Source organism: Dermacentor albipictus, chromosome 1 (assembly GCF_038994185.2).
Source record: "Dermacentor albipictus isolate Rhodes 1998 colony chromosome 1, USDA_Dalb.pri_finalv2, whole genome shotgun sequence".
Lineage (NCBI taxonomy): Eukaryota > Metazoa > Arthropoda > Arachnida > Ixodida > Ixodidae > Dermacentor > Dermacentor albipictus.
This window is the reverse complement of record NC_091821.1, coordinates 412,293,429-412,305,731: the sequence shown is the minus strand read 5'-3', so window position 1 is coordinate 412,305,731 and position 12,303 is coordinate 412,293,429. Positions and strand designations below refer to the sequence as shown.

Genomic DNA, 12,303 nt, shown 5'->3' with positions numbered 1-12,303 from the left:
AGTATTACACAGGTGCGACGCGATGCCACAACGCGGCAATACGAACCCGAATGCTAGAAGGCGGATTACATGTGTCGGGTTAGCCTTGTTTTGGGCAAGACTTCGTTTCGCGCATCTAGCGACACCACCTGTTTAGTGGCTGGATGAGAAATTGAAATAGCAGCAGCAAGAACAATGCTAAGGGCAAGAGATTTATCGGGTCAGTCCTAGTGGGTTCGCAGCGTTTGCTGACAGCAGCCGAAACACTCGTCACGCACACTCTTAAGCAAAATTACACCCTTTGGGTCGTATCTTGTCCCACAAATATAATCGTCATCTATCTTGCCCGCGTTTCCTTTCTTTAACGCTGCGAGCCTGTACTACCCAGTCACGAACGGCTTGCGCGATATTAGTGTGACACAGCATTCTGGACAGAAAAGTAGCGAGCGCCGAGTTTTCAAGAAAGGAAACGCAAGCTAGGCAGATGACGATTATTGTTGTGGGGCAAGTATAAACCCCAAAGGGTGCAACCGTTTTAAGAGTATAGATAGGCGCAGTGCACTCTAAGAAACGTTTACACCCTTTGGGGTGTATATTTGCCATACAACAATAGTCCTCATCTGTCTTGCCCGTATTTCTTTTCTTGAAAATGCTGCGCTCGTTACTTTCCTGTCGAGAATGGTCTGTCATGCTGATAACGCGCATGCCGTTCGTGACTTGGAAGCACCGGGATCGCAGGGCTAAAGAAAGGAAATTCGGGCAAGACAGATGACGATTATTGCCATCTGGCAAATATACACCCCAGTGGGTGCATCTGTTTTTAGAGTATAGCACGTTTTGAGCGCAGCTCTGAGGCGCCCCTTCCTGCGGCGAGCGTTGGCTGAATTGAGCGAACGAGGATAGGCTCCGTGCAGTCGAGTGTGTGGCTACTCTAGCGCCATCTTCCGCGGCGATCTACGAGACTACTTCAACAGCATCCTTGATTCGGGTCAAATCCCACCAGCTTGGAAAGAGGCAAAAGTGATCCTCGTACACAAGGGCAAAGGAAAACCAATTGAACAACTAAATTCATATCGCCCAATATCTATACTGAGTAACGTACAAAAGCTGTTCAGCGCAATCCTCAACAGAAGACTACAAAAGTTCTGTGAATCGAATAGCATATTCACAGAGTCTCAAAACGGCTTCAGACTAAACCGCAGGACAAGTGATCATATATTCACTCTCACCCAGGCTATGGAGATGAAACATAAGGAAAAATCAACACTATATCTGGCTTTCCTCGATATGGAAAGGGCCTATGACGGTGTGCCCCACTCGAGGCTTTGGCAAAAACTACTGAACATTGGACTATATAGTAAAAGCATAGACCTGCTCAAGAACCTATACACGAATTGCACAGCAGAGTACACACTACAAGAACTAAGGTCGAAGAAAATCGAGCAAAAGATAGGACTAAAACAAGGATGCCCGTTGTCCCCAACATTATTCAACATATACAGCACACGACTACTCCAAACATTAGACAATGAAGGACCAGGCCTCCGCCTGTCCACGATAACAACCGACAAACAGGAAGAATACACCAAAATTTCATGTCTGGCATTCGCGGACGATATTGTGCTGCTAGCAGAATCAGCAGCTGACCTCCAACACCAGCTCGACATCTGCTCCCAAGTCACAGGGACCGACCAGCTAAGGTTTAACACAGAGAAAACACAGTGGATGGGGATAAATACGAGCAACACTAACAATGAATTCACCCTCCAAGGGAACCTCGTCAAAAAAACATCGGAATACAAATACCTCGGCATAACCCTCAGTGACCAACCAAGCTTTCTGGATCCGCATCAAAAAGCACTAGTAAAAAAATCTAATCGCCTCAAAGGCCGCATCTGGCACTTGGCCAGGCATTCATATAACCCATACACGGTCGGACGCACACTGTGGAAGGGAGTAGCAGTACCAGCGACAACATACGCAGACGATGTGCTGGCCTACTCCAGTGAAACCATAAAATGCCTGGAGCGCCACCAAACAGAACTAGGCCGTTGGCTGTTAGGGGGCAGCATAGCCACTGCAAACGCAGCAGTAAGCGGTGAAATGAGCTGGTCCTCGTACGAGGCAAGGGAGGCGCGGTCCAAATTACAATATGCCGGCAGACTCAAATTCATGACAAACACAAATTACAGTCGCAGAATGTACCTACACCTAAGATACAAAAACATCAAGACGGCTTGGATTCGGAAATACACGTCCCTAGACACGAAATACAGCGAAAATTCAAAACAACACGACACTAAGACGGAGGCAGATTGGCGCAAGGCAGTCGTCAAGGAAATCAATGAGGCTGAAAAAACGATCTGGCGCAAGACAGTGGCAAAAAAGCAAAGCCTGGCACTATATTACCACCACAAGCCGGAACCATGCCCATCACCAGACTACCGAGGAGATAGAGGCAGCGCCCTGCTGTTTCAAGCCCGCACTGGCGCTCTCCTCACAAACCAACGCCGACACGAACTATTCGGCGTGGATCCGACGTGCCGCTTGTGCGGTGCACCAGAAGAAACCCTTCTTCACGTGCTACAACAATGTCCTAGACTTCCCGCAGTTCCCCGGCCGTGCCCCCTGGCTGAGAGCCTGGCGCTGACTGGTCTCACCGAGGAGGACCGAACTGCACGCGTCGAGACTACGAAGATCCGGCTAGAACAGTGGGAACGACTGAGCAGGCGAGCCGAATAGGTGAAGGAAATCCCCAGACAGACATCGCCCGGCTAGAGCCGCCCAGTCACAGCGAGTGGCCGCTGATGCCGACCACCTCAGCTACAAGAGCTCCTAAGAGAGAAGGCCAACCAGGTAGCGACGCAGCTGGGACGCACTGACTTGAACCGGTATGGCTGGCGGATTGGATTGTTGTGGCTTAGGTGAAATCCGAGGCGACTGGAGCCTAGAACACAACAAACCGGACCAGCCAGACGGACTCGCAGACAGTGACAGTGACAAACCTGTGTTTTATGTTCTTTCCCTTCCTTCTTTCTTTCCTTCTTGTCCTCTGAACATCTCCTGTGGCGTTGACAAACGCCTGCCCTGAGTCAAAAGGGATCAGGACCACTTACTTACTTACTTACTTAGCACTGGGAAGGTGGCTCTGCGACTCGGCCGGCTCGAAGCGCAAAACTTCCCGCGCATTGCACTTCATATCGGCCACGGTTGGGGCCGTATTGCTTTGCTAATTAGCCCTCCCATTTTTTTTCGATGCGTTTTCCGATAGTGCAATGACACGCGCGCTTCTTGGGCGAGCGTCGAAATTATGGAGGTGCAAAAAATAGTAAGTGGAACCGGCGATACTGCGCTGGGTAAGAGACACACAGCCACGAAGGCCAGCCCGGCATAAATTGGCACATATTTCCTGGCAGGCCTTACTAACTGGAACGGCGAAAGAAATGGATCGCAGCTGTGAGGGGTGTAAAGTAAGTCAGCTTCTGTCATGATATTTGTGAAAAGGGTTTCTTTTGTAAATCGTGCTACATGTGCGCGTTTCGCAGTTTGTGCAACGGCAACGGTCATGGCCGGGTCAGCTGCTCAACATTTAAAAGACATTTGTCACGACTGTGCTGATTCGACACTGCTTAGTGTAGCCTTAGCACCTGGTACGATCAGGATAACACTGGCGTGTGTCATTAGCAATATCTTATTAACTTTATTTTATGCTGGCGAGCGCTAATTCATAGACGATACTCGTTTCGGCTGCTGGCGTGAGAGGCGGTTTCACGTGGTTCGATTTTTCTTGCGACTTTACGTTTGGGAAATTGCCTGGCAAAAGCAAAGTGCACATGCAAGCAAACGAGTTCTCAAGACACATCAGACCTTGTAAAAATGGCATAATGAACCCAGATCATTGTACATAATGAAAAACAAACATTCGCGTAATATAAATTAATATCTTGTGGTTAATAAACCTCATTTTTCACCTGCAAATGGCTCCGAATGGGTCCCAAACGAATCAACCAGGATATGCTCTAAGCATTTCCTCAATGGAGAAAAAAGCGCAATTGAAAGCCATCCTGACAATAACCCGGTGCTTTTTCCGGACATTTACAAAGTGCGGCAAGCTGACGAGAATAATATGACGAATAAAAATACCTGCTAAATAATGGGTCGTTTCCCTTATTTAATTGCTGCGCGAAGCTACTCGTAATTGAGCCGATTACGTCGGCAACTAGGTCCCGGTTCTGTGCTCAGCAGTGAGCCATGACAGACCGCTTACAACTGCTTCAAAACCGCAAAACCTTTCGTTTGGCGCCATGCCACAGGACGACAAAGCACACAGAACGTTAGAGCACCGCCGCGGTGTCACACAATCACTTTCAATGAAGATCGCGTCCGACCGGATCAAATTTTTCAATTACGACCAAGCAGGGTCACTGCTCCACAGTTCAATAATTCGAACCGAGTTAGTTTAGCTCACTTGGCCTGACGGTGCTCATGACAGCCTAGGATCGCGATCGTGAAGCTCGAACTCGATGCGCAGATCGTGATCGACTGAAGGCATATCGAACAAAACCGCGATCCAAAGTGACCATGTAGCTGTAGCCGGTCCAGATCGAGCTGGATGGCGACCTAAAGTAGCACTGTCACATGGGCATCAAATGATAGGCCGCTGCTTACAACGCGCCGAAGCGAAATGGGGCATGCATCGCCAACAGCGAGGCATCGATTAAAAATTGGTCAGCCTATTAGAAGCACAACGTTTTCAGGGTGCCAGTTTAGTGACTTCAATGTTAGCGTCACAGTAGGCTTTACTCGTGTGCAGCGTGACTTCGTACAATTGTTTTCCCTGTTGCAAACGGCACTTCGTGTGAACGGCCAGGCCGGCCACTTCGTTCGTGGACAGAACATGTCGAGTAGCGTACAGCTTGTCTCTGCTGGCTAACGCAGCAGCATGAAATTACTCTCCTATTCCTTTAATATGCCTAAGCCAGCTAAAGGTATTTGCGACATCACCGAGGACCACGCTCGCACCTTCATGTGCCCAAATCACAGCGAATCACGGATATACGTGCGCTTTTCGGCGACATGTGCACAATGTTTAAATTTCGCGGTCCTCTCACCTTCCCAGTGTAGCGCCGCTCGCCACAGGCAGCACTGAGCAGCGCGGCACCGCTGCTGCTCAGCGGCGCCGCCTGTTCGCTGGATGGAGTCTATACAGAGAAGGATAAAAGAGCGAGCGCGAAGCGCAGCGGCGGATGAAAGACGGCGACGGGTGTGGACACGGTCCGAGTATCTTTGACACCCCAAAAAATTCACTTTACCCAATTCGAAAACTGCAGTTCACCCACATTCAAAACCCACCTGGCCCCCTCCCAAATTCGACTTGGCCCACCCACAAAATTTGGGAGGCCCACACTGATATGACTTGAGGGTGAAAGAGTACATGACCAAGTGAAAAGTATCGCGCGGAAAAGTCATACTGCTTTCACATTCAACGCAGGTAAGGAGAATGAAGTGCCTCGAACTTATTGGCAGCTTCACTCCTGCCAGTGGCAGGGTCGCCGGCGACGGCCCAGCCATGAGCATGACCTTCAGTACAACTTGCGAATGGTTATTTCACAATCAAACAATTTCGCCGTAGCAACTTGTCATTATTCATTGGTCTGCCGCCGCTAAAGCGGTATCAATCTCAAAGTGGTGGAAATGGCTTCACGAAGAGTTCGCTTGTCAAGGCTCGCTGCGTTACGCAATGCTCTCTCCTAGTTTTTCTTCCTCCATGTACATTCGGCTGGTCGCACAGCTGGCCTCACTGCGCGCATCACATTTGGCTGGCTGAAATCAGGCGACACTCGGAACACATTCGGCTGGTTCTTTCAGGGCGCTGCACAGCCGCTCAGAGCACTCCGAAGTGCTCTCGCCTTCGACCTGGGAGCACGACAGAGATCTTGGCGGACCTCGGGCCACGTGGTTTATGCAGCGTTGCCAGACAGCCCCAACAAAAATAGCCAAATGATCTCAAAATGCAACCCCAAAATAGCCAGACCCAAATTTTTCGTGAGCAAAAGTGGTCAAAAACAGCGCCAAGCGTCTGATGATGGTGTAAATGGTGCTGGAATCTCACTGCGTATTTCCGGCTCCAAAATTACTTCCGCTGCATGCAACCAGCAGAACACTGGCCTCAAGATCTGCGTGAAGAACTGTAGTGAGAGCTGCCACTCAGACGTGGATTTCGACACTACTCATTGTTACAATGAACCGAATGATTTCTTTTCTGATTTACTCATGACGTTATTGGCATTCACTGAGCCACGTTCTGCGCTAGCGTTAGTTCACGCCTCACTGTAAACGAGGCATTTTTCTTCAGAGCCGGGTAAAATATTGCCAACTCTAAACTCGAGCATCAGCTTCAACTGTTCATGATCGTCTGCCCAAGAGGTGACCCGAGCTTAAGGCATTAAAGTATGGATGCTTCTCTAAGAAGATGTTTTTTCTAACCCTGATTCACAAAATAAACATGTTGTTTTTCTCCCTCTCTCTCTCTCTTTCTTTTCAAATTTACTCGAAAGCAGCTCTACGCTGAGTTAGCAAATGCTGCCACTTGGAGGCGCACTGGACTCTGGAAAAAACTTGAAACCTTCTCGCATTTTCCTCATGCGAAGAAGCGGCAGTTGTGACTGCAATTTGTCTTTTAGTGGGAACAAACAGAACGACCTCCTGGCCCATAACAAAAGAGGTGAATTAAAGTTTGTACGTCTAACTGCCGCCTCCATTATGGCGCTTGCAATAATCCAGGTGGTATTAGTATAGAAAATAGTTGAACTGGGCAATATTTAAGCAGGGATTCGCTGGTAAGATTCGTGCAATAAGAAAACATCTTCAGTTTCTGTGAATGCAGGCACGAATGCATACGTTGCCAAATTTCCGAGGGCGCCATAGACCTTACTTTCAAGGCGAATTGAAAAAATAATAAATGTAATTTCACTTATTAAATTTATATTGGTCGCGCACAGCTGTCATCAAGTTAAGTACAATGTAAAGCCCTTTGTCTAACAGATTTAGGCACCATGCATCAGAATTGGAAGTCAGTAAAATACCATATGTACCTTTACAAACTGGCAATAACTCTTTGCCCAACCACCACTGCGATGTGTGCAGAAATAATCAAATATGTATGTAACAGTAACGCAAGCACCCGTTATGTATATCGAAGCAATTTTTCTTCATCGCAGCTGAAAAATAAGCATGAGTAAAGTACTATGCAATGATTAGTAACATGAAGAAATATTAATTAAAATGATGATAAAGTAGGCGCATAGAACAAGTAAGCCATAATTGCAATTACTCGCACGAACAAAGCTCAAGGGGAAAAACATTTACGCAGGAGTAGGGTATGAAAACCGATGAGTTAAAATCCTGGTTTTGGGTTTCCAAGGCAATAACTCACTGACCATTGGTGAGCAATTGCCTTGGCATCTTCAATGAGGACGAACATCGTATTTCATGTATTTACAGAGCTTATCATTGCAATAATATTCAACGTTCAAGAAGTACCCCGAGACCATCACAACTTTCACGTTTGACTAAAACAAATAACGAAATTTCCATCGCTTTCACGCTTGACTAAAACGAATAACGAGAAAAAGAAACATTACGTAGAGTCCCAACTGATACTTCTCACACTGGGTATTTGCGCAAATGGATTAGATATACAACCTAGCCCCATTTTAATTAACATCCATTGGCACTTGGGCCATATAGAACTGCAGAGTTGAAACCCGACAAAAGCTGTTCATCTGGCTGCAAATCTTTGCAGCAGTCCCCATTCCCTGTCAGAGCAACCTTAAGTTAAGGAGAGCTCGCAGTGTCTCGTTCGGCATTCAGTTTGTCAAATCATTCTTTCATCAACAAAACCTGGCTGAACACGTGTTCGACGGCTGTGTTCGAAAGAGGCAGCGCGAGTAGGGACGAAGGAAGCTCAAACAGTAGGGGCAACGTTGGATTTCTGGCGCTGTATTTTTTGCACTCCTGAGGCTTGGTGAAACTAGAGCAGAATATTTCGTTGTGATCTACAATAGAGAATACTGCGCTTCGCTGAGCATGTACATAAAGACTCGAACCGTCGCGCTTCTCGCTTAAAGCGACTTGCGGATCTTTTCCTAAAGTTACTGTGTAAATGAATGCCGCGGCGATTTGCGGGAAGACCACGCAATAGGCATCGAGGAACCCTTCCTGAGCATTGAAGGACCACGGGCGGAAATGACTCGCCACGACATGCGTGCGAGTACTTCAGTGGTTGTGTAAGTTGCTGTATAGCAGCCGCCATGGAACACGCACTCGACAGCTGTCAGCCCTACTGTTTTTTTCACTGAACCAGGTGTGAACCGGCCGCAGATGACGCCGAAACCAAAACAAAAAGGAGAGAGCTTAATTAGCGCTGGAGTGACGCAAAAACGTGGCAGCCACGACTTACCGCCATCCTCCAAGCGCCGACATTGCCTAAAAACACAGCTTTCGAGATTACCCACATATCTTTGTAGTAGCAATGACCGTTGGGTTTTCATAAACCGGTGTTGTCAGCGTTTATGTCAACGTTGACGTGTCCGTTGACGTGTCCAATTTTGTCAGCGTTGACGTGTTCTCGGGACTTGGAACTTCTTGGGACAAAAATAGCCCAAATACAGCCATGCAGCCAACTCGGAATTTTCGACGCGAATCCGCATAAAAGGTCGCCACATTTGGCTACTATTAGCCCAATCTGGCAACCCTGGGTTTCTGCAGCTTCCTTTGTTTGCGTGGCGTCAACCGCTGCGGCATGTGCACTGGTACATCGGCGCATGCGCGCTTTGCATGCAATCGAAGGCGCGTTGATGTGTTTTCTCTTTCGGTCTCTAATTGCTCTGGCGAGCGGCTGCGCGCTCAGCTGGGGCGCGCTTTCTCTGGCTCCGATCAAGTGCAGGCTCCGCATCGTTGCAGTCGGAGTCATAGCTCGGCAGGCACCAGCTGACAGCGTGGGACAGTGCGTGCAGTCTCAACAGACTATTTCGCCGACATAACGTGAATGAAAACTGGTGCGTCTTATTACTTTTTTTTCTGGTTCATTGATTACAGTTCCCCAATATCACGCCGTTGTCTGCGTGCCTTTACTGAAATTTCGTGCCGGACAAAGGCTTATATATATCCTGTTTGGCATACATGTGTAAATTACAATGTACCAATCGTAAACTCAGCCTTTGCTTGACGAAAAGGAATACCTGTTCTAGGGAGACTTGTCCCGACGCTGCGGCCACAAATACTTTGGTACGTGATGGAGCTTTGCACAAGCTATTATTTTTATCATTTTATTTCATCGTTTTTTTTTCTTCCTTCGTTATTGTCTGCGCAAGCACATGTTGCGAGGTTGTGACGAATAAACTTTATTGTGAGTTAGTGCCTTGTGTGTGTCCTTTCAGTGATCTACCATATTTACCGTTGTTTTAGATTCCGAGTATGCTGTACTAACTCGCCGAAGCATCTACTTTAGCTACTTTTCCAGACAAATCACTCGATGGCTGTTGATGGTGCCACGGCATGATCATGGCATCAGTAAACTGCAAGGGTTATTCAGCTGTCTGGACGAAAGAAAGTGGTAACGAAGACGAGATGAAAATAGGCAGTTCGCGCGACCACGCATAGCTTCCACCGCGCACACACATATCCCGTACAGTTCTTTAGCTTTCCTGTGCCTAATGTATCCTGTCTGTGTACATAGAGGGCTGCGTCGCTTCTCGTATAAAAAATTGCTGTGGCCAGCTGCGCTGCCGGGAAACCAGATTTAACATTAATCACGCAATACGTACCCGTATAACCTCATCCACTGCTCTCGGTTTTATTTTTCGATCTTTTTTTTTTATCTCCTTCTCCTGTTTGAACTACAGGTCAGCAGAGGGGAAAAAAGAAGGCCGTTATTTCTGTGAAGCGGAGTGCACGTCTAGGCTCAACACTATCATGATCGGCGACCTGGACTCGATGTCATGTGCCCTGTGGGGTCGCGGTGCGGCGCCGCAGAGTGAGCTGGGACTGTTCTTAGCACTGGTGAACCTGCTGATTCACCTGCCTTTTATCGACCTGCCCGTACTTCGGGACTACGAGCTGGGAGAGCTGCGGAAGCAATACGACTACGTCATCGGTGAAGTACACTCCAGCTGCTTGTTCTAACTTCCAACGACACAATGCATGTAAAACAGGCTTTTTAAAACGGCTGTCCCACGCCGGACGCGTTAGCAGGCGTAGAATGTTCTGTCCGAAGTCGGTATGATGAAACCAGCAATGGAAACCACGCCGCAGATGCTGGCGCGAGCCGAAGTTAGACAGACATAAGGAAGGCGGGCTCAAATTTCGGGCTTGATACTGGTGCTTGTCGCGGAGGTGCTGACTAGCATTATAAGGTGCGCCTGTCGAAGTGCAGGTCTACTTTCTTTAGGCACTATAAATTGGTTCGGCCCTATTTTGAAGGCGAGAAACGCACGACGTAGCTCAGCATGTGAAGGTGTGTGCCATCGCTCTCTCGAACAGCTCTCATATTCTCACAAAACAGGCCTTCCCTAAACCGTGCCTTACCGGATGAGAGACATGGTAATCCATTCACGGCATCCGAGAGTGGGATAATGAAGTTAAACACAACAACGTTTGATCTATTCCAAATTGCGCGCCATTTTCACCACACAGTGGGCGGTGGATCCGCTGGATGCGTGATCGCCAACCGGCTGTCAACGAACCCCAACGTCACGGTGCTGCTTCTCGAAGCCGGAGGACTGGAGACGGCATCTCGGCAGATACCAGCAGCTGCTCCCTTCAACCTGAGAGGACACGACGACTGGGATTACCACAGCGTTCCGCAGAGCAACGCCGCTCTCTCCTTCCGCGAACAGGTGGGAACTTCTCGACTTGTGGGTGCGGGCGCATTTACGAATCAAATGGTTTCAACAGCGGGTTCTGAAAGTTTTGAAAACGTCTCGCCTCACACATCCCGCTGGCTTAAATGCCTAAATCCCTCCTTCGCGGTTTTTATTGTTGTTCCGGGTCCCGCCCGACGTGCAGCGACTGTCACTCTCACGCGGCAAGGTGCTCGGAGGTAGCAGCGTGCTCAACTTCCTGCTCTACATGCGGGGTAATCCGAAGGACTACGACCGATGGGTGCGAGAGTATGGAGCCACTGGCTGGGGATACGAAGACGTGCTCCCACATTACAAGGAGATCGAGGACTACCATGCCGGACCGCTGGACCGTGAGTACACCAAAAAATTCTGGAAGCTAGCAGTGACTCCAAATGGTTCCTCCAGCGACAACACGCCGATCACTTGGTGTAGTATCAAGTGAAATCTACGTACACTGGAGTGTTTTGCCTAGCTTGAAGCCCGTACTTTCTCTAAGTGGTACGTTGTAGATGAATGCGACAAACTGCATGCTGGCCGCATTCGTCTTGAGCTATACAAACGATTTTTCGAGTTCGCATAGGTACGTAATTAAATTGCCATGAAGAAACTTTTAATACTTTTTTGGGTACAAGTCCCGCTTGGAGAAATCGTACACCCGCATGCTCCATAACCGTAAATAATAGTGTTCTCATGATATGTTTTATGTCATTCTTGCCGGTTCTGAAGAAAGCCCAAGGATTTTTTAATGAGCTAGGACGCACTTGTAGACCTGGATAGCAACGCTCTTCACCCTTTTTCACAAAAAAGGAAAAACACTGAGAAACTTAGAGTACGCTTAAGCTTCGCCTTTAAGAGTGGAGCGCGATAGCATTCAAAGATGCCTGACTGCTCTTCACGCTTTCCGGCAACTGCAGCCAATGTAACCGTAACGTTTACCCGGAAACGCTGGCGGCGAATCCTATGCACGAAGGCGAGCTTTCTGGTAGAAACACGTCCTGTTGCTTGGGTCGGTCTGGGTTGTAGTGCACAGCCACGCCAATATAATTACATCATTTTCAGACTTCTCTTACTGTTTCGCTCTTTCAATATTTAAGTCTGAGAAGATATAAAAGACATGCGCTGTCGGTGTTTTGTTTCATGACATTTGTTTGTGGGCTGTCATTCTCAAAACTCCGAGGAATAACTTTGTCAAGAACGTAAGACACGATATGAGCAATTTTAGTGATAGAATGGTGTGGCAGTATGACCCGCATATACCGCATGTCATACAGCAAAGCTTGGCATATACATGTGCCTAAATATACGTGGTAATTTTCGCTCATGGGGAACTCCACGAACACCGGCATTTCTGCGACACGGGCGTCTTTAACGCTATCGCGTTAAAGCACGAAGCTCAAATGCCCGTCTCAAAAAAAAAAAA

General features: G+C 48.1%; 2 protein-coding genes across 2 annotated transcripts in view; one reads left to right on the top strand and one right to left on the bottom strand.

Annotated features, from left to right (window-relative positions):
* LOC135913045 (uncharacterized) overlaps window positions 1-12,303 on the bottom strand; it is a 273,676-nt gene that overhangs the window by 55,542 nt on the left and 205,831 nt on the right. The window lies entirely within an intron of this gene.
* LOC135913026 (uncharacterized) overlaps window positions 8,936-12,303 on the top strand; it is a 51,961-nt gene continuing 48,593 nt past the window's right edge. The window contains exons 1-4 of the mRNA XM_065445664.2: window positions 8,936-9,038; window positions 9,885-10,135; window positions 10,675-10,877; window positions 11,047-11,233. Coding sequence (XP_065301736.2) covers window positions 9,955-10,135; window positions 10,675-10,877; window positions 11,047-11,233 — 571 coding nt within the window. The 5' untranslated portion in view covers window positions 8,936-9,038; window positions 9,885-9,954. The remainder of the gene's footprint in view (window positions 9,039-9,884; window positions 10,136-10,674; window positions 10,878-11,046; window positions 11,234-12,303) is intronic.